This window comes from Megalops cyprinoides, chromosome 14 (genome assembly GCF_013368585.1).
Source record: "Megalops cyprinoides isolate fMegCyp1 chromosome 14, fMegCyp1.pri, whole genome shotgun sequence".
NCBI classification, from domain to species: domain Eukaryota; kingdom Metazoa; phylum Chordata; class Actinopteri; order Elopiformes; family Megalopidae; genus Megalops; species Megalops cyprinoides.
In genome coordinates, this window is record NC_050596.1 from 23,283,345 (window position 1) to 23,304,496 (window position 21,152).

At 41.3% G+C, this 21,152-nt stretch overlaps 2 protein-coding genes across 2 annotated transcripts in view; both read left to right on the top strand.

Moving 5' to 3' along the window:
• On the top strand, positions 1–12,911 carry si:dkey-3d4.3 (host cell factor 2). The gene is made up of 8 exons (XM_036545643.1): positions 1–73; positions 5,969–6,236; positions 6,944–7,026; positions 8,277–8,355; positions 9,695–9,741; positions 9,991–10,111; positions 11,129–11,315; positions 12,293–12,911. The coding sequence occupies exons 2-8, from the start codon at positions 6,074–6,076 to the stop codon at positions 12,909–12,911; spliced, it is 1,299 nt and encodes a 432-aa protein (XP_036401536.1). The 5' UTR covers positions 1–73; positions 5,969–6,073.
• Positions 12,912–16,619: 3,708 nt separating this feature from the next.
• Positions 16,620–21,152, top strand: part of inhbb (inhibin subunit beta B) — a 9,596-nt gene continuing 5,063 nt past the window's right edge. The window contains exon 1 of the mRNA XM_036545154.1: positions 16,620–17,870. Coding sequence (XP_036401047.1) covers positions 17,483–17,870 — 388 coding nt within the window. The 5' untranslated portion in view covers positions 16,620–17,482. The remainder of the gene's footprint in view (positions 17,871–21,152) is intronic.

A 21,152-nucleotide genomic window follows, 5' to 3' on the forward strand; every position in this document is an offset into this window, starting at 1 on the left:
CTCCAAAACTCGATTGATGAACGGGAACCAGCATAAATAAATATGTCATCTCTCGCAACCCGCCGGTCACCATGTAAGTTTGAGAAGTTAAACCGAGATCTTCTGTGGTCTTCTAGCTTCTATGATCTTCCTATATTGCATTAAATATTTCTCAAGAGTAAATGCATTCGTTTAAGACTGTTTGGAAATACTGAGGTTCGTTCTATGAGCTATTTGGCTGACTACCTATCACATGACTAACTATAGCTAAAATTACACACGCGAATGGTTCCAGAGAGTGTGGGAAAGCGATCGTGCTAAAGTGTGTACTTGTTGGAGATACTAGTGGTTTATCGTTGTTTTACTGTTGTTTTAGTAAAGTGCTAAAGAGGGTAAACGCTAGCATTCGATCCTAATTCAGTAAAATTCGAGATCTTCGGCTTGATTTGGTAACTTTAATGAGTTAAAGGAAATCGAGGGAGATGTGCACCGAAGACAGCTCAGGCGCAAGTAACGGGCCCGCGCTTAAGTTTTTCAGCAGCATGTGTTGTGCCTTTTCTTTTACAACATTCTTCCACATTCAGAAGAACTTCGGTTAAATTTTTAAGACTTGAAGTGATTGTCCTGCATTTTTGGCGATTAGAGGTCCATGCCCTATCACTTTGTAACAAAACTAGAAGCCGTTAGCCAATCCATTCTAATGTTAGAAGTAAGGTTACTGTACACCACTTTAACTTTGCGGTGTTAACGTTTGTAAACAAACTGTTTCGGCTCTCAAGAAAATTTTAAGCAGCGTTCTTGTGATACAATATCATGCAGTTAGAACTGACGCAATGCTAAACGTGAACAGCTCTGTATAACGATACAACATTACGCAACATTAGGCTTCTAAGTAAAAATGTATTTCTTTAAGGGTCGGATTGACGGCGTAGGATGCAGTCGCATACTACTTAAATTCAAGATACTCCATTAGCAAGTCTGTTATCTAACTTACATTTCAGTAGTATTAACGTACATACAATGGCATGACTGTCTTGTGCACAGTTAGTACAGGTCCGTCTAGCCACTGTAACATAGCCTATATAACTTATAATTTCCGGAATACCATTATTTTACATTATGTTTGGTATAAAAACAATGTAAAACATCAAACACCATTACACATGTGTATTGAACGTTGTAAATTAGCGTTTCGCTACAAAGACTAAACACAGTGCATCTGGTCCTCGTGCATAAATGTATGTTACAATTCTAATGCTACTGTGATGTCCATATCAAATAAAATAAACAATAAACTATCCAAAACACAAACCATTCCAAACAAATCAGACTCAAAGCGGAACACAGTGTGCCATATAACAAATAAAAAATAAATTAGCCTACAATGTGCAAAACAGCAGCATCAAACCGTTTAACAGTGAAACATTGTAAGATTGTGTGGCGAAAAGATCATCCTTCTGTCTTGTATTAATTAACAAAAAAACAAAAAAGAAATCGGCTCTCAGACGGGAGCCGGCTCCCACCGTTCACATAAAGGAGCCAAGAGCCGACTCGTTCGTGACCGACACATCACTAACTCGTATGACTCCTGCATTTGAACAAAAAAAAAAAAATCAATCACCGTTATGTTGCATAGTTCATATGTTTATTAGCCAATAAACATATGAACATATGTTGTTTATTAATGATATGAGTTAAAGTAACAATGACTGTAGCTGTACTCTAAAAGTGTTATAAGTGAGGGCAACGTCAGGCAGACTTTTCAAACATTCATTTGCTTGCTGTGTGAGATTGAGCAGTGGTGCCATAGCATAGTTCCTCTCGAGGGGTATTTCAGTATGGTACATGGCACAAATATTGGTTTGTTAGCAGAAAGTTCAAAATATAGAGACTAATACATAGCCCACAAAGTTTGATGAGTTGATATATTTGATGTATGTAGTTTAAAAGCTGTGTAAGTATTGTGTGTTTATTTTTTTGTTTATGTACCTGGTGTCTGTAAACCTGTCATATTTCATCATATTGCAGACTAATTAAATGTGGTCAGATATAAATTATTTCCCCTGCGGAATAAAAGTAGTTAATTGCCTTTTTTGACAAATGTACTATGAATTTGCCACTTCTTTGGCATCAAATTCATTTTCAGAGATACCTAAAATGCGCTTACAATTCCCAAACAGCTCTACTCTGTCTGGCACACCTCTTTCTTTTTTGAAATTTGTATTTTGTTAAGCACGTTTGACCGTGGATGTTGATGATGATACATTTGAAATGGGCTGGCATAAGTAACCCCCAATTTCAAATGAAGTGGTGCTGTCTTCACTGACTTGTCTCCCTCACAATACAACTGGTGCAGTTTATTAAAGGCAGGAGGGGAAACATTCCAAAGATTTTATTTCTGTGTGTTCAGCATACAACACATCAGATAACAACAAACATATGATTTTGAGGGATCAAAGGCTTGCTTTGCCCTCTGGTAACCTTTTACACCAGAGGCTGACGCTGCCTTAAAAAAACATCAAATTGCTGGGGTGCTACCACTAATACCGCACTAGGCAAAGCCTCCCATAAGCCATTTGCACCACGTGCATCTTTAATACTGATAATAAAGCCTTTCTTTTTAAAAGCTTCTAACCTTTTCAATTTTCTCACACAATTTCTGTCTTTAGTCCCCCATGAACACGTTTGATGGTTGTGTACAAAGAGTCTCTCTAAGCTCTGTTTCCGCACTGCATCCTTCAGAGGCAGCTTTGAACCATAAACAATGGAGCGCAAGGGAGAGACCCACTAAGTTAAATGCAAATTCCACAGAAAAAAATAATAAAGAGTGGATATGATGTTACTTATCTTACAGCTGGTGTAATTTATTTCATGTGACAATTTTGATACTCAAGCCCACAAATGAATGCGCTTCTCAGAAGCGCTCCCCCTCTGGCACGATATTCTGGCGAAGGTGATTTTGTACTTTTTCAGAGATTAGAAAAAAATCTGTAAAAGATGACAATCAACTTTGTAGCAAAATCCACAAATGTTTTCTTACAAACTATATTTCAGCAATATAGTTTGCTTGCATTGAATGCCAGAAGCCAGAGTTATGTAACAACTGACTGTATAACTATAACAACAGTTACAGTTCTTGTAACAACTCAATTCAAAGCCAAGTCAAGAGAGCGAGTAGTTATTTTATCACAAGTCCTGAGGCTGGGCAAGAGTAATATAAAACAATTCTGCATTAAAATGCATTTTTACACTACAGCGGGATGTCAGTTGTGAAAATACACTTGTGAAAATAACTCCTGTCACTAAATGGGATTATATGATGTATGTTTGTAAACTTGACAAATTTTCAAGCTACTTCAAGCTTGCTAACTTTTCAATGAGCCAAGTAGCTAAATGGTTTGGAAAACTGACCATCCAGCTAACTGGCTTGATAATTAAAATCCTTGGTCAGCTGGCTGTTGTGCTTAACCTGTGATCTGGATATTGATACATCCTGATAGCACAAAAAACTTTTACACAGAGGCTACTTTCAAGTGGTTCTGCACTGTTTGTAGCTAGCTAGTGTTTCAAATATGTATTTGCTTGGCAGGAACAAACAGGTGCATGTAAAGTATTTCTTAATTAAAAAAAATGAAAGCTGGTAATTCACCAGCTCGGTTCACACCGTCGATGACGCCATCAGTAAAGCATTCCAGAGGTAATCAGAACGCCAGCCAGCTGTGGGTGGAGCTGTTTCCCTCTGAAGTAATGATAATGGGGCAATACTGGAAAAATGGCAGCTGTTGCTACAGTGAGTATGGGGTTTGTCGGACCTCAAAGGAATGTTTACACATGTCTGCGTGATAAGATAAGGTTGCCAAATAAAGTAAATGGCTTTTAAGATGTGATTGCATTAGGTGGCAGTAGGAAAACAAGGGCTTTTGTTGAAGGAATCATTTGTCAATTTTTGCGTAATTGACGCGAGCAGTATCCTTGCATCTAGAGCACATTGCAGTTATCCTGAAATATTTGTGCTCTTCATTGCAAAGATGACCTGTAGAGGGCAAAATTGAAAAGTGGACAAAATGTCAATGTTTTTAAATTTCTGCATCACTTGGGAAAAACCAATCCTAACAACGCATATTCAGTTACATGTGAAGGCCAATAATGGCTGTATGACTGAAAAAAGGAAGAAAAAAGGTTGTGCCACCTATTTTGTGAAAGTCAAATTTAAGTAATTTAAGTTAAATAATCGTGATGAGAAGTACATTTCTGCATACTACATTCTACATTTCTTTCCTGTGTATGGCCAATTATATCAAATGTTGCCCTCTGGGCTGCGTTCCACCTATCAGAGATGGAATTCAGCTAGCCATCTACGCTTTGGACTCTTTATGTTTACTCTTAGCTTTCTTTGGCTAAACAATTGGCTGGAAGGCACAGGAATGGATAGTCCTGTTCCCACTTAATGTCAGAATAATATTCGGATTGTTTTCATTGCTTGTCCTATATTTTCTGGCTGACTAACTGTAGATAGTGATCTACGGTTAGTGTCTTGGAATTCCGGGAGCTGTGGCATTTTAAAACCAATTTAAATTTTAATTTACATGAACTGCATTTAAAAAAATGCATGGCTTTACCCATTTTGGGTCAGCAACAGTAGTCGTTGTTCAGACGAAAATGATTTCCAGAGCTTCTCATAAAAGACAGCCTAAACATCAGCGGAACTGAAGTGAGGAAGTGTATTTAGAAACTCCTAATGAGAAGATCGGTCTTGGGAGTTAGGGTGCAGGGCCACAGAGTTCTGAGGCCCAGCTATAGGGGCCCGGAGGGGGACTGGTGACTCAGAGAGGGCCCAGAGGGCACAGAGGCAGCTCCTGTGCGTGGCGTTTGCCTGGTAGTGAGAGGTGGTCCTGGGAGCCAGGGGATGGGGCGCAGTTGTCGCAACAACCTCCCATTCCCTCTGTGCCGGGCTGCCGGCGAGGCAAAACAGGCGTTACCATGGCGCAGTTCCCAGCGTGTCCTCCTTCGAGTGCAACGGGCCACTCGAACGAGAACCTGCACCCGAGTGTCAGAGATGGAGCAGTGAAGCAGGGCTGTAGAGGTTGTTCCTTCGCATCTAATCCTACACTAGGCCTGTGTGCTCAGAGACGGTTAAAAACACCTTTTACACATTAGCAGAGATGTTATGGAGAGAGTAAGAAAAAGAAAAAACTAAAACTGGATATATGCATGAAACCAGACTGCACTGTGATACCACTGTGTAAATTAAATTAAACCCATGTGTCTCATTGTGCTTTTGAGCAGAGCTGATTTTTGGTTTTACCAATACAGTCCTTTTATGGGGGGGGTTAGGTTACGATTTAATTAACCTTTTACTTGTTCTCTGTCTTAATACTTAATTATTCTTCAGCAGGGCTTTGTGTTATAGCCATAGCAGCCACTTTTGTTGGTATTTTATGTGACTGGTGCCATCCTTATCTACTGACTTTATCATAATTGATTATTCACTTTTTTGATCAATAAGATTGTTCTTCCCTGCCTGTTTCCCCCTTGTAAAAGGCTGGAAAGCCTTTTTCAAGCCAAAATGTCAAGACTCTTGTCAGCTCCCTCTTGTGGAGTGACATCACAAAGAAAACAGATGACAGTGTGTGTGTAAGAAGCTTGCCGTTGCCAGGTGACCCCACAGCTCACATTTCTCACCTTACTCGCCTGCATTGTGCCATCAGTTCACTACGCCTGCAGTATTTACACGCTAGTTTGAATTACCTTACGTGTGCAGAATGGCTCACTAACTCACATACTGGACTAACACCCTGGTCTAAAAGCAGTAGAACAGCAGCTAACCTTCTGGCCAACCTCATGTTGGCTCAAGCTTTTCTGGATCTAGACTGTCACCATAGCAACCCGGAGAGCTGTCTCCAGGCATGCACTTGTCATGTCAAAGGCGATGGCTTTTGATGATTGCAGAGAGGACTGACTGTCCATGCACTGCCGTTTACGCATCCAGGTTTGTCCTGACTCTTGGGAGGCCTTCGTTCTGGAGCACAGAGCCCTCCGGCAGCCCATGGGGCTTTGGGAAACCACCCTGTGACTGAAGAGGTGGAGCCCGAGTATGAGTCGGAGGAACGGTCCCTGCCTCTGGACTCCCATCCCTCCCAGCGGCCCGGCACCATGTGACCGCTATAAGCACAGCTGCTGCGCTCACAGTGATAGCATCTACCTCCTGGGAGGTCGAGGGAAGAACCTGCTGAATGACTTCTGGAAATACAATGTTGGTAAGTCATAAGACTCCATATCTTTGTTAAAAGGACAAGCTGGAAAAGTATTTCAGTGGTGAAGAGGTGTAGTAATACTTAATATAAGTGTGAGGACTGCATATATGATATTGATTGATTTATAATATGTATCTCCCTAAATAATAATGCTGGTAACACATTAATGATCAGAGCAGAACTGTCAAAGATATTTGTCGCAATGCTGCCTTCTTAAAACAGTGGGCTGAACCTTGCCCTGTAGTTGTGGTGCCTCAGCTGTCTGGGTTAGAAGGACGCACGTCAAACTAGTTGGTGGAAAGGGAACTTCGTGGAAAGTCATCGCCTCTAGCTTGAGTGTACGCATCAAGTGCGTCCAGTTTTAGGTTTTCGTTCATTCAAGTTTTAATATTTAACCTACTCAGCCTTACTCTGTTGCTAGAGGCTGTTCCTAGCTTGGCGATGCTGACGAGCTGTCTACATTCTGTTTGCATGAGGAGGGTGGTTGGCTGAGTTCACAGGGGACATGTGAGAGGGTGATCTGTCTTTGTCATACAGTGTGTATTGAGTCTAGCACTGGGTTCTGTAGTGCATAAGGAAAAAAACAGTGGGGCAGACAGGCTGTGTGTTTAACAGGGTGTAAAGAATGAAACGCTGAATCCGACACACTCTGTGTCTTCCAGTGTGTTGTTAGGTAAAATGCTTCACCTGACACTGTCTGTGTTTTGCAGTGCGCAACGAGTGGGTAGAATTGGACTGCAGCTGTGATGAGGCCCCAGAAGAGGTGGAGGAGCACACCATGGTGACCTATCAGGTGAGATCTGTGACCCGAATCAGAGAAAATAGAACACCCAAATCAGTGAGGTGCAGATTGATGATAACTGCTGACATGTGAAAGAAAGGAGTGTTTCACACCAGCAGCACCAAAAGTTATTTTGTCTGTAACTATGGATTACTGTTTATGCCAATATTCAGGTATGTTAATCACATGAATGTGCTGAAACATTGACATCGGAGATACAACAGCAATTCTTGGTGATTTTTAGGGCCAAGCATTTGGTGGTTTTATAACATCTACATTTATTCAATAAATATATTTATTCATTTGGCAGATGCTTTTATCCAAAGCAGCTTACATAGGTTACAGTTCTTTACAATGTTATCCATTTATACAGCTGGATATTTACTGAGGCAATTGTGGGTTAAGTACCTTGCCCAGACCGGCAACCTTTCAGTAACGAGTCCTGCTCCTTAGGCACTATGCTACACTACTGCCCCGATGACCTCTCTATGTATCTCAAATCATAAAATAGATACCTCAACATTTCCATTGACTTGTATTGATCTTCCCTGCTCTTAAAACATTTCATGTGTTTATGCCCAAACATTAACTGTGTTCTGTTAAGTTGAGACTCCGCATGTCATAAGATGACATCACTATTTTCACACTGTACCATCATCTTTCCTGCAAAGAGCCACTGCTTGGCCAGAAGAGTGGCTCTATCCTTGACATTTTCATTTGCATCCATATTACATCTGTGTAGCAGACAGCCTTATCCTGAGAGACTTACGTAGCTTGCAACATTTATGTGTTATAAATTTATAAAGATGGATATTTGCTGAGGCAATTCAGGTGCAGTACCTTCCTCAAGGGTATAACAACAGTGACCCGCCTGAATCAGCAGTCTTTGGGTTGCGAGCCCTGCTCCTTACCACTACATTACACTGCTATCACATTTAGGTATCCGCAGTAAAACACTGGTACAGAAGTCTCACCAAAAAGTCGGCAAATGTGAAGAAACCATTTTTGTCTTTTCATTTTATGAATGTCTTTGTGTGACATTTTTAACACCAGATATTTTCTGTTACACAGTGTAGGCTGAATAGATTCATATCTTTATAATCAGAATGATATAAGTATTAGACTTCCCTCAGTCACAGTGGTGTCTCCATTTGGTCCAGTATATACACCAACATGTCAGCCATAATGAATCAATTGTTTTTCTTTCATGGTGCGGTCAGGAAGTTCCTGGCTGACAATTTATTTTATTAATTACATTTCAGGGGCTGCTGTATGTCTTTGGGGGGATGATAGATTCAGGGTATTCCGGGAGGAAGACCCCTCTCTGGCTATATGATACAGGTCAGCTACACATCGCTCTTCTGCTTTAACTGTACATGAAGTCCTACTTTGAATAAACACAACCACAATGGCTCTTCTGTGGTTTAGGGTATTATTTGATTTACAAATGAAGTGTTGCTGCACGTACTTACAGTATAAAACCAAGTATGGTAGTAAAACTGCACAGACCAAAAAATTATTTGCAGATAGACTCAGCCGACAACTTCTTTGGATTTTTTGGAACAATGCATGATTGCAGAAACACTGGGATTTAGAGTGCCAATTTGCTTACAATACAGAAAATATGCTTTTGTTATTTGGATTTTGAATTTAGTTGTTAGCCTTGGAAGTCATCTAAAAACTACTGCAGAGCGCTCTGGGATGAAGGAAAATTGTGACAAAGTTGTCAAAGTGGAGTTACACAGCTCTGATCATATAAAACTAGGCTGGCTAGTTAGCACAAAGCAGCCAATGAACAGCAGGTCATCAGAGTATGATCAGCACCTTTAGATACACACAGAAGAAGAACAAGCACTCACATAAAGTGAATGCAAACGTCATGCAAGTTGACTCCATTTACTTGCTCCATATTTCTCCATTCAGATGAGCCCCATCAAGGTTTCATGAGCTTTTTTGTTTTGTTGTTCTTTTTTTGTGATTTCTGTAAAAAATACTTATTTTGTGGTGATATTTATAAAATTACGCAACAACTTGTGCAACTTATTTTTAAATAATAGTGCCCGGCCAAGCTGCAATTTGCTCTGCTAGCTTCATCATCGTTCAGTAAGATAGCTAGCTTGAGCCTGAACAGAGTACAGGGAGATATTTCTTTCAGGCATGTGGCACTTAAATGTCAGAGAAAATGACAGTCAGTATTGTCTTAATGCATCAAAATACACCATAATATTGCTGTGTTGTCATTTTCTTTAATATTTTTTGCTGTAATTGGCTTGATTATGCAGTAATCACAAGATATTACAACATTTACTGACTGCTGCAATAGAAAAATTGTGGAATCTTGGAGGCATGTATGTGTATGTGTCCCTTTTCATGGCTTTTGCCTTTCAGTACCTTAAAAAATGCAATAAGCAACAAAAGTAATAAGCATACTTTTTGACCCGAACAAAACTAGATTTTTTAAATGGAAATGAACATTTTTATACCCAGTGTTTTAACAGTAGGGCAATCCCTCTGAGAAAAAAAAACATCCAAATGTTAACTTAATGTTTAAGTTAAGTGTAGTTACGTCTGAATTTAAAAATGAACTCATCCCTTTCTGTCCTGAGCAAAGTGACGCTGACAGACGCAGTGCTTTGTCCTGTCCTGTAATGTGTTTCTTGGGCCTCTCTCCCCCCTGCAGATAAAGAGCGGTGGCTGAACTGGGAAGGGAGGAACATTAACTCTCAGGTATTGAATTTTCAGAATTCCAGAACAATTAGGGGTGATGATGTGTGCCCGGGGCTAGCACTGTGCAGAGCAGGAGAAAACCTGCCCACTGGCCGTGCCTTTGTTGAAAAGCAAGCCTTGGTGTCTACTCTATCAGCACAGTAATGATGGATCTAATTAATAGACTCATCCCTCTGCTTTAATGGGCTTGAAATGGTGTCAGTTTTTGGCATAGGGAGAATTCCCACTGATGTTGAGTTTGGGTTTTAGAGCACGGCGCCGGTCAACAGGAAGGGGCACAGTGCTGTGGTGTTTGAGCCTGCCATGTACATCTATGGGGGATACATTGACATGAAAGGCTCATCCCAGGAGTTCTGGAGATTTGATTTTGGTAAGTGTTATATTTTGTGCAGGGTGTATTGTGCACGTGTGTGTGTGTTTGTGTGTGTGTGCGTGCGTGTGTGTGCATGCGCATACGCATGCATGGGTGACAAAACTTTACACTGACGCAGAGCAACAGCCAAGTTAGTGTCTTGTTTTTCAACAACAGACTGTGGAATGTACGCTAATGTAATATTGCATAATTTCCCTTTGGAAACAATGACAACAATGTCGATGGTGTTTTTTTGAGTTATATAAGCCTTCTTCACAGGCCCTTCAAGCCAAACATAAGGGCTGTTGTATTGTCAGCAGAGTGCAAGTCTGCTGAAGGGCCTCCCTGTGATTCCCGGACTGATTTCTGGGATACGGGATTCCTGCCCAGGCTTGTACAGAGAATTGCATGCACCACTTTGGCAGAATTACATTTGAGCTGAATTCTTTTCAGGTGTCTCTCTCCTTGTCTTTTGACAAAGGCCATGTTTGTACATGTGCTCTGTAATGACAAGGTATAGTAGGTTAAACACCACTGATTGTTGTGCTGAAGTACTTCACTATAAACTTAATCTCATGTCATGGAGCGTCTTTCACAAAAGATTTTTATGATTTACTGTGGCGAAAAAGAAGGGCTCAAAAGGCACAAGTGAACAATCAAAAATGAGGAGAAAGAAACCTTGAATGCGGTAAATAACTGGTGAGTTAGGCAGACATAAATCAAGTGTGTGTATGTTTTCCTTTTTTATTAACAGTGTTGCCCTACTCAAAGAAAGAGAACAGAGTAATAGGAGGGAAAATGGCTGTATATTTACAAAAGCACTGCCTTAGGAAGGCCCTTTCTGAATGATATGGCATGCTTATGTGCAGAAACAGTAGCATTCCGGTGCACCTTGTAAATGTTTTAATGGTGTGCGTGACTGTTTGTGTTTCTCTGTATGTGTGTGTGTGTGTCTGTCTGTCTGTTTGTTTGTTTGAGTGTGTGTGTGTGTGTGTGTGTGTGTGTGTGTGTGTGTGTGTGTGTGTGTGTGTGTAGACACCAGGGCATGGTCCATGCTGGCCCCTGTGCAGGGTGAGGCCAGCCCCGGGCCCCGGCATGGACACTCGGCCATGACTTACCAGGACTGCATGTACCTGTTTGGGGGGCTGATGGGTCTGAGGGAGCAGAGTGACTTCTGGAGGTGGAGCTTCTCCAGCTGCTCCTGGAGCTCCATCAAGTCTCTGTAAGTGCTGCTCTTCTCTCCTCGAGGGTGGATTTACCCTGGTACTGAAGGCCTGCATGTTATATGGATACCACTGAATCAGTGCAACATTAACAAGAGTTAGGATAGCGATCTGAACAAGATTATCCTGGAGAAACTGAATAACCCATATTTTACCATATTTTATTTATTTTAAAGAAATGTGTTTTTGATATTTTACTATTTTATGTCATTACATTACTAACCTCTACAAGATGTGACAACACAGACTCAACATATGATTCTGTTCATCCTTCCAAAAAAGCAACTTTAATTTTGCCAAAATCAGCTTTTTTTGGGTTATCAGGTTTTATCATAATGGGCTTCATTTCCATCTACGCAGGGCTTTAACCGAAACATCAGTTGTTATGAAACAGTACTCAAATTGACTGAAACCAAGCTTATAATTTAGTGTTATTAATGCTTCAGAGTGCTCTTTCTTCATAACTACTACATGTATAGTCTGTTTATGAAGTTCCTGAAATCTCCTCCAAATTTTCTCACTTACAAAGTGCAACAGTATAATCTGATAGGACATGCAGTATGTAAATGTCATGTGTCTGTATGGATAAGCTTGTATTACTTGCTCAAGAGGAAATGCAAAACCACTGCTCTTACAAGTACCACAAGAGCACCAAGATAACAGGAAACTTGCTGTGCACCAGTTGGGCTGCATAATGTTTCATATTCAGTACAGTATAACTAAGGAAACAATTAAAGGATATGCATAAATCTGTTATGAGTTTACCCCCTCTGAAAAACTCAAAACTCAAAAGACTTCCAATATATCAGTGTCTTTGCAACTACATTTAAAACCAGGCAATATAAATGGCTTCTGGATAAGTATATTAAAATAAAATGATATTTATGAAATTAAAATGAAATAAATGAAAATAAATGATAAATCCTCAGTGACACAGTCAGTTGTTTTTTATGCTTTGCCTTTTGGTATTGTGCAGCTCCGGACCGTCCAAACTGGTGGGCCACTCAGCTGTGGGGTACAGGGACAATATGCTGGTGTTTGGCGGAGGAGGGACACAGAGCTCCCCAAGGAACAGCCTGTGGAGGTTCAGTTTTGCAGCTCAGGGCTGGGAGAGACTGGCTACACTTACTGGCAACTCCCCACCCTGTAAGATTCACCACTGCAGCACTGGCCTGGGCCCCAGCTACCAACCCCAGGCCAGCACCCATGGCCCTTTAGGGGAAGGGCACCTTGACAGACACCGGCACACCGGCGCCAAGCTCAGGCCCTTTAAGAACAAGTGCTTCCCCTCAGAGGGCGGCATCGAGCTTGAGACTTTCTGTGTTGAGAACAAGCACAACTCTTCGGAGCACAGCGGCTCCTGTAACGGGCAGGCTGGCAGCAAGGCCCGGGGAAAGCAGCCGGCCCTGAGAGGGACCTGCCTCACCTTTGAAAACCAAGAGGCCTTCAGTAAAGGGTGGAACTGCGACAGTGACTCAGGGACAGAGGAGAGCATGGCCCTTCACCTGCCAGACCTGTTGCTAGTCTTGGGGGGACGGCCTATGGGCGGACACCCCGGGATTTCTGTTTGGCAGCTGACACTGACTGACCTCTGACCCCCAGGCATTTTTGTCTTCAAGAAAAAATTCATACCTGTTGTTGGCCTTAGTGGGTGAATTCCTTATGGACGATGCTTCTTCTAGCAGATGAGGAGAATATGCATGTTTATAAATTGTGTTATGAAAGTGTGGCCTTTTCATTACACACTATTGATCTTTATAGCATATTGATTTTAACATATTTGTGTTTATGTTAATAAAACACAGTCAAATGTCAAAGAATGGATTTCATGTAAAAAACTTTCTAGGTCAGGGGCATTTGTTTTAAAGGTGGTTGTAAATCACTTTTGTTTTTTTCAGAGCTATGGAGTTTGAATAAATTCTCAGTAAATCTTTATTTTCAATATAACTTTAAAACAGGATCTTATGACTCAAGTTTATTAATCACCATACATTTGTAAGAATGTGACCAAACACCAAATTGTACCCTTGCTGGTTTTGAGAAAAGACTTGAATTTAGATCTTTCTATATGTGTTAAGTGACAACTTGAATGACGAGGAAATGGATGGTTAAAAGATCAATGATTTAAGGACACGTTAATCAAGGAACTACTTAAAAGACATTAGGTTTTGCTATAGAAAACACTGGTATGAGATAAAAGTTGGATGTCATTCGAGGGAATAGCTGATAAGAATATACCTGAGGGGTTATCTACACACGTTCTAGTAACTGAGCACCTCATTACAGTGAACAGTACACTCACATTATTACAGATGCACAAGATTAATATTAATAATGTCTTTTTGGTTTAGATTGTTTCCCCATGATTCAAGAAGTCTTTTTTACGGGCATATAATTAGATGTAGGGTTACTCATAAATGAATTCAAGGATCAAGCAGAAAAACAGGGCATGAGTACACAGTTAATAACTTCAGGAGGTCTATTGGATCACAAGACTACTGTCTTGCCAAAAGCAGCTTGATTAAGATGCTTATACATTCTGGGAACCAAAACATTTACATGTCTGAGCATGGCTCCTCTGTTTGTCAAGAGCTTCTTTTTGAGTTGCATAATGTTATGGGGTGTGGAATGACAAACAACCGGCAAGTAATCACTTAATACAATTTAAAACATAACTTGCCCTTGAATAGTTAATTATCTGTTTATATTTAAATTATTTTATGAAATACTGTGAAATATTACTGGCGTTTTTCGCACCTACATGTATTATTCACGGTTGTTACGTGCATGTGCCACTGGAGGGCGCCAAGCAAAGGTTAACCGAAACGCAGCACGGGTCCATTCATTCGAGCCAAATAAAATGAAATATTTGGGAAGGCGTGAAAAAGAGAATGACTGCATCATTCATATAAAGAGAGATTAACATAAAACCGTGCAAAGTATACCACAATCAGTTCGTGCAGAGCGCTAGAGCAATATAGGCGGAAAGGCTTAAGTCTTATTTTTATCTTGTCTTTTTTCTTAATGATACTTGTGTTGTTATCCGAACAACATTGTAGAAATATCAATCCAATTTCTTGAAATTATGTTATTAATGGGTTTGATTTTGTCGACGTTGAGAACTGTGTTATTGTGCAGGTGATGTTCAGTTATGCCCATCTTATCAAAAACCTCCAGAAATGGACGTTAATATTTCAGACTTGAATGAATACATTTATGTGGATCACACCTTAATTACATATGTGATTTTATAACAACAGTGTTTTGGACTTGACAGTAATCCAGGTCTGTTGATCACTTCGTCAGTTCACCTGACCCACTAACCTAAATCAAGGTACCTCGCCGTCTTTAAGAAGCACACGTATTTTTAGAAAGCGCGTACGTTGCTTTCACGCCGCCAGGGTACTCTCCTTGAACAGATTTCAGATTTACTTTTTTATTTAAATAGGCAGTGCTGTGTGAAGTCGTTGCATAACGCTTGACTCTCAAAGGATATTGTAGTCATAAACGCATCCTTCGTTTGTGTTTTAGTATGTTTGTAAAAGCCACGCCACGTTTAGCCGGTCTGATTGCGCCGACAGCTAATCATAGAAATACAATGGGTTCACCTCAATAACCCCGCGTTCATTGATTCCAATGTGTAGGTATAACGACTGGAAGAGAGGTGGCGCTCTTTAGCCATAAAGTTCTGACTCCTTAACCGCAGCGGTTCTAATATAACATTTGATTTTAATACGCAGTGGCAAAGGTTCAGCTGAGTTTATTTTCAATATCATCAGGATTGTACGCATTTAAATGATATATGTTTTATTTCAATTAAGGTGACGTCACAGACCACCCGAAAGACACAAGTCTTATGGTTTTAAATGAGATAGTCCACACAGCAAGAATGATGAGGGACTCCCCTAGGGATATCATATTCAGTTCTAAACGGTTTATTGAAAAACGCTGTATACACACTACATTGGTCAAATTACAAGACGCTGCACTCGAAAGGAGAGGAGTTAGACCATCGGCAAAAAATGGAGACTTGCTGTTCGGCGTGGATTCATAACACAAATGCTCCTTTGTTAGTGGAAGAAATCACAGTGAATTGCAGTGAAAATAAAACAGACCTCTGTGTGTTAGGTGGTCACGTTTTCTGTGTCAGTTTTAATTAGCTAAGTAGGCTGGAGTGCAGTTGGAACGCCGCAGTTAGCACAGTGACCGCGTGTCACTGGCGCCCCACTCTAAATTTTTATAGGTTACCTGAAGGCAAAGAATCGTCACACATCCTGCTGAGCGTTCCCCCGCTTAAGTTTATGACACCTGAGATGTTTGCTGTCACAAGGGATGGTCGAAAATAGTACCGCTGCAAATGAAAGGGCCCACAGCTCCACTGTCAAAAGGGCTTTCCATATAGGTCCGGGGTTTAAAAAATATTCCTTTAAAGGCATAATTAAAACGTTCTATTTGTACCAACATAACACGCACTCAGTAGGAGCGGACTCCATTTTTACATTTTGATAGTACTATTGCTTAAAAATGTTTCTACTTTTCCGATACAGTTGTAAACGATAAAACATTGATAGAGGATAATTTACAGAAGTCGATTGAAACTCCATTTAACAGTGAATTGCGGATGGAGCAATACACGAAATTTTAAATTATCATGTTGCATTTATTGGGCTACAATAGAGACATGCCTGTTTGTGCGCTGGGCTTATGTGATAGGCGTACACAAGTAATCACATATCGGGTAATTGACTGAACTATCATGCGCATGTTCAGATATATCAACATGGTAATGAAACGTAGTAAAATGGGTTCGACATAGTTTTCAATATTCCATCAGTACTTGCACAAAGATGAATGACTGGCCATTTTCTCAAAGATCCACTTCAATGTGTATTATTCCCATAACCGATTTCTCAGTATTAATATCAAGCGTTTTGTGACGCCAATACACGATACAATCGCACAACACATACGCCAATCGAACAATACAAAGGAATCCCGTATGCGCTATAAACAAACGAATCGAGCCGCATCACTGCAAGGATTCTCTTGTATCATCTTTTCTGTTCCCAGTTTTAATTAAGCTGCATTAAACTACCGTTTCCCCTTTCTCGGTGCTGAAGTTCAGATGGGCTCATTATTTTTCCTTTCATATTTCCTCTGCGAGTCTGCTAGCTAGGAAATTACTTTACCTTAGCCCAGGGCATAATCCCTTCTAAATACCGAGAGTCCAGTTGGTGGAACGCCCCACGTGGTTTCAACTCCTGTATAAAAAGTTTCAGTGTATAGTGGCTCAATGTCGTGACTGCAAGGAAAAAAGCCGATCCGAAGATTACATCTTTTTTTGCTAACGCGCTCAAGCACCGGCGCCCATTTGCAGATCGGAAATTAAAAATCACTTGTTTCAAACAAATGCGGCAAAGATCAAACGCAGGAGAAATAAGTGGATGGCGAGTGACAAACTGGATTCTGCAGACCGCGAAAGGGGAGATATGATTTAAATGAGCGGCTCTTTTTTCACCTCCTTTCAACCTGGAATTTCTGCTCAGCGGTCTATGGAAGCTTTGCAATACTGAGAAGTATATCTCGCTTGGTTTTAAATGCTTGTGCCCGTTTATTTCCATGTTTCTGTTAAACCATGGCATGACACGTCAGGCGCGCTGAAGTGCCATTCAACTGCTATAAAAGGTGCAGATTTCAAGTTCTCCGGTCAACGTTTTTTTTTCTAGTGGAGTTGCACTTGGGGGCTATAAGTCAACTTGTTCTTTCAGACAGTCAAAATCGGAGACAGAGGGCAAACTCACTGTATGCTTTCCATCCGAATCCCATTGAGCGGTATTCAAAATGACCAAAGACTAAAAAGAATAGACAATTTATCAAAGAGAATGAAGTGAATTATGCTCCAGAATTCATCTTATTGCATCTTCCCGGTTAATACATTACGTCGCATGGAAGAAAGAAACTGCTACACTCAACAACGCTAAATGGACTGGATTTGACCACTTCAACCGATTTTCTTTTCTCGCCCAAATTTTATACTAGTGGGGTCCTAGGGATTTGGGACTTGACCGAGAACACGATCCTTAAGTCATTTTATATACTTATTCGTGACTTAAAGAACCATATATTTTATTTCCACGGCACTTGGGAATAACTTTTGAAAAAGAAAATGAGCAAGTATATTGTCAAAGTGGCTTGCTTTGTGGCTTGCGTACTTTCTATCCGCTGCACACCGGCGCCGGGGACCGAGACTCAAACTGTGTCCCAGGATACGTGTGCTTCTTGTGGCCTCGGACAGCCAGAGGAATCGGGGCGGATGGACATAGATTTTTTGGAAGCGGTGAAGAGGCATATCCTAAACAGGTTACAGATGCGGGAAAGACCGAACATCACTCACCCCATCCCGAAGGCTGCGATGGTAACAGCGCTGAGGAAACTTCATGCGGGGAAAGTGAGAGAGGACGGACGGGTTGAAATCCCGAACCTTGACGGACACGCTACCTACAATAACGAGGTACAGGAGGAAACCTCGGAGATCATCAGTTTCGCGGAATCAGGTGTGTAGCCAGTAACCAATTTTGTTCTTCCATTCAGGTTGTTCTTATTATAGTATGGTTATGCAACAAAAGGTTATTTATACGGTTTTTGGTACCGCGGTTGTAAGAGAATCTTCGTAGCAACCAATTTTGTATACTGCCCAGAAAGGGTTAACCAAGATGAAGCTGGTTCATAGTCGGCCACATGTATTAGCACGGTCAAGTCGCTCGTACCACACCGACTCCAGATATACACCGGCATATCCGAGTCAAAACTGCTTTAGATCAGAACAGCAAACTACATGTGTAAAGCTTCATTAATTTGAGATGCTAAAGAAACATGTTCATGATTTAACCCCGGCCAAAGATGACTGCGGTTTAACACTCGTAGGTGGAACATGAAAGGTTAGAATGATCAAAAGATGCGCAGGCTCTTTAAACTTCGGGTCATTAACATGCGTTCACTGGCATCCTTCAGTATCCTGAACTTGAATGGGCGTTACACCGCAGTAACCCCGAAGCATCGCGGAAACGCGAACAAAGCAATGGCTCTAACGTTGACACTCTGAAATGCCTAACATTTAGCATGAATACGTCTGAATGAATGTCAGATGTTTCATTTGAGTTACAATGATTGGTGGAAGAAAGGACATTCGTTGCGCCGTGAAGACAGCGCAAGATCTTACACTGTCAGTGCTGAACAAAACATAAACGCGACAACAACGTTTATGCAACGAAAACTCGAGGAACAGGCGAACAAAACTCCCTTTGTACGAAAATATCGATACGAAAAAAGTATATCAACCAAGATTCGATTCAATGTACTATTTATAATACGGCATTGGTGAATTGTGTGTTTCCCCCCCAAAAAACGATGTTTATCTGGGAGGAAAATGTAACATTAGCCAACATAACTGTGTAGCTTAGTCCCCATTTGGCGATGTCTATTCTAAGAACCTCAAATGACCCCTCTCGTTGTCCAGGGAATAGAGTAGATGCTTTGAATCTCATTTCAGGAATAAAGCTGTGCAGTGCATCAATGCACCGATATATAAAGCTCTTCTTTAAGGGGAAAAAAAGAAACTTTAGCTCCCCGTTTACTTCCATCCGACTTCCAGGAATTCGTATATAGCTGATGCAAAATAGGTTGTTTTCCCCCTCAATTCAGAGATGACATACACCCCTTAATTAATCACAGAACGTTAACCACATACTAAAATACTGCCGCGTCTAATAATCATTTAGTTTGTTTCACACGGGTCTAATCCACTGGGCAAATACAGCACGGTATCCTTAAATTCCTATTTCCTCACGCACCACTTTGACCCGTTAAAAAGCCGGAACAGCGTCTCACACTCTGTGTAACCTGAATACATCCGTGGCACCGAAAAACACCAAGAGAATGGTCGGCAGAGCACCCCGCATCCCGGCTAACCGAATGTGTCAATAGCTGAAAGAAAACAAAACAAACCACCACTTGGAATAATACATAAAATATTTAGGTTGCATCGAGAGGGAGCAGAAGTTGGTGCCCATATCGCGGTTTCCCGAAGAATGCCTTTGAATATCAAAGGTTCGCCAAGCTCCTTGCGTTTTCACATTATTCACAACACCTTTGAACCTTTGTACTGTATTCTGCTGTGGGATTGGCTCCGGTCCCCTCTCTCTGGACCTCTCTGACGCGGGGCCAACTGGCATTAATCCGCGTGTGGTGACTGCCAGGCGGGCATGGCGCTGTGACAAGCTCCAGGAACAATTTGCGGGGACGCTTCAGAAAAGGAACTTGAAATGATCAATGGTGCCACCTGCTTAGCCCATGTGCGTTCAACTGTTGCCACTCGGAGCGGAGAGACGCCTGTCTTTCACCGGCTCCGTTGCTCCAGCGCTGGCGGTTCCTGGCATCTCTGGCAGTAATACGACGTTCTGTCCTTAAAGCACAGGCATCTGCCCCGCTTTGACTTTCAATGGGTGATTCATTTACAATAGCTTTACGTCCCCGTCCATGTTTTTAGACTTTCAGATGGAATGGGGCTGTTTCTTAAGTACACGATCGTCGCCGATTGAAACAACCTCTAAAAGTCATCGGTGAAATAAATGTCTTTGCCAATAAGCTATGTTCATAGCGAAAAATGTAAATGTTCCTCATATAATTGCCCATTGGTCAAAAGGCAAGGAAGATTAATTTTCCTCTCACTTAAATCAATCTATCTCAACCTCAGCATTGCGGTTTTTACTGAAGCATCCTCTTATGCATTGAGTTCTAGTAATAGAATAATGCTTTCATTGACAGGGAACACTGCAGAAGGAGGTCTTTCAGCTGCCATAAACTCCAGTGCTCTTGCAGTAATTTAATTAGTGCAAGAATCAGGAACACTACAAAATATTGGGACAGTGCAATGAAAGTCTAGATCAGAGAGGTACTTAACTTTCTGTCCAAAAAAGAAATCCACAAAACACTTCAGGTCCCCACTGTTGAGCAGTAGCTCATGTACACATAATACACATTTTCTGTATTGAGTTTAACATTTTTAAAACATCACAGGTCACAGTTCCTGATGGTGACAGGAATAGGAACATGTTCCATGGATTACCTGTCCACAGTCCTTTTTCTCACCTTATATAAAGAGGGTTTTTCTTTGCAGAGGCCTAGATTCAGTCTGAAGATAGTGACCTCATTGGCCCATCACTTCACCTCACCACAAATGAGAATGCAGGAACAGTTTCAGAATGTTCCAGTGGCTTCTGTAGCTTCAGAACCATTCTCTGCTGTGTCCATGTGCTTGACTACCCCCCTACCCCCCACACCCCAGTTTCTGGCAGTTTTTAAATGTTATCTTCTGGGACACAGCTCAAACCCCTCAATACACTTCACAACCGTGAAGGGGCGGGAGCTGCCAAGGGGAAGGCAAGAAACTCTGCCAGTGTCATGGCTCTGCTGACACCTGTGGGCCTGTATTGAGAGATCTAGTATCTCATTGCCATGGAAACAGAGGGGAAAGACAGACATATTTTTTCATTGATTGATTTGTCAGGTTCTACCCACTGTCCTTAAGCGCTGAGTTATTGGTGTCATGTATTGGTTGTTGAGAGTAGTTGTGATATATGTAAAAGACCTTGCTGGCTATGTTCCTCTCTCAAGACAAGTCTTTGCTGTCATCAGTCACATGCTGTCTAACCCTGTCCCAGAAATCTGTGTACCCATCATAAGTAAATGGAATGGAAAACCAACCTATGGAACAGTGCGAGGGGACAAAGGGCACTGATGTTGGGTCATGTTCACGGCCTCACAAACATGGATGCGGT